The following is a 1,261-nucleotide window of genomic DNA, read 5'->3' as shown; positions in this document are numbered from 1 at the left end:
TTCACTTCTATCATAATAAATAAATCATAATTAATTTCAAGCTCATTCTAGCTGATTTCAAGCTAATTAGAGTAAAAAGCATTTTGAAAAAAAAAACAAACAAACCCGGTGACCCGGTGAATCAAAACATGAAATTTTAACCACATGCACATCAAAATAAATACAATACGATTAAAAGAAAACAGGGAATGACAGTATATCATCGCCGGAATGACAGTATATAATCGGTAGAATGTACTCTCCTTGTACATTACATACATACACCAAGTTTCCAAATTTAAAGTCAAATTAATTCCAACTTCTAACCATCAACCACAACGCAGGTCATCAATTTTCCTGCGGTTTCTGTTGGGGTTTTTGCTGGTGATCAAGAGGCCTTCTGAATAACATAATGTGCGGCTCAGGGCGGTGAATAGCATAGTGCACCCACCCGCGAGACTGCTGAATCCCAATTGCTCGCCATTCATTCTGAATATAATAACAACTGCGTTACTTGTGAACCAACAACATTAAAAACAGAACGAAATAAACTCAACATCTAACAAAAGACGAAATACAAGCAAAGACGACCGGAGGCTTACCTCACTCAGAAGGCGATCCCTCGGAAGTAGCCGCGCAACATCGGGTGGAAGTTTCACATGCCTGAACATAGAGAGTCAAAACATCAGACTCAAAGCTGAGATAGAAAGGGATTTTTATGGAATTTAATCTTCAAACCCTAACCCTAAATTGCAGAGAGAAATTCTAAAGAAAAATTCTTAAAATGGGAACTTTTTTTTTACCTATACTCATAGTTATCGTCGTAGCACTTGTCAGAATAATCAATCTGAGGCATTTTTCCGGCCTGTAAAATCTCGAAGCTTCAGAGTGATATAAAATGGCAGACAACAACCTGCGAAAACAGAATCCCACTTAAGCGAAAACAGAGAAGGGCGGAACCCTGAACGATTTGGCAGATTAGATTTCCAGATGCGTAAGGGAAAGTCGTTAAAAATGCCACGAAATGCGGATTCATTTACAGCTAAATTGAAAAAGAGAAACAATATGTATAATGTTGATGTTCCAGGCAGCTTTTTAATTTCATTTCTTACGCTTAAAGAGGTTGGTCGGCTGCGTTTCCTTCTTCTTTTCCTTTTCTTTTTTTTTTCTTTTTCTTATTTAGTAAAGGAATAGGACATTTGCGATAATAATTAAATAGAATCGCATGGCATTTTCGATGAAATATAATTTTTTTATTTTACCTCTTTTAATGCTTATTAAA

The 1,261-nt window shown here is 36.2% G+C and overlaps 1 protein-coding gene across 1 annotated transcript; it reads right to left on the bottom strand.

Annotated features, from left to right (window-relative positions):
• Window positions 1-327: 327 nt before the first annotated feature.
• Window positions 328-835, bottom strand: LOC149147477 (cyclin-dependent kinases regulatory subunit 2-like). Its single transcript, XM_089445929.1, has 3 exons — window positions 783-835; window positions 582-642; window positions 328-468 (listed from the first exon to the last, which is right to left on the bottom strand). Exons 1-3 carry the CDS (start codon window positions 833-835, stop codon window positions 328-330), a joined length of 255 nt encoding a protein of 84 aa, XP_089302055.1.
• Window positions 836-1,261: the final 426 nt, after the last annotated feature.

The sequence above is a fragment of the Pinus tabuliformis genome, chromosome 9 (assembly GCF_031772625.1).
Source record: "Pinus tabuliformis cultivar Carrire ecotype Pingquan chromosome 9, CPIR1, whole genome shotgun sequence".
In the NCBI taxonomy this organism is placed as follows: domain Eukaryota; kingdom Viridiplantae; phylum Streptophyta; class Pinopsida; order Pinales; family Pinaceae; genus Pinus; species Pinus tabuliformis.
The sequence above is the reverse complement of the archived record's forward strand: the minus strand, read 5'-3'. Positions and strand labels throughout refer to the sequence as shown.

What these genes read in the sequence shown, in the direction of transcription:
- LOC149147477 (XM_089445929.1), bottom strand. Translation starts at nt 835, where the DNA reads ATGCCTCAGATTGATTATTCTGACAAGTGCTACGACGATAACTATGAG. An exon ending in GACGATAACTATGAGTATAG is followed by an intron (nt 643 to 782) that starts GTAAAAAAAAAG and finishes CTCTATGTTCAG; the next exon opens with GCATGTGAAACTTCCACCCG. An exon ending in GGGATCGCCTTCTGAGTGAG is followed by an intron (nt 469 to 581) that starts GTAAGCCTCCGG and finishes TATTATATTCAG; the next exon opens with AATGAATGGCGAGCAATTGG.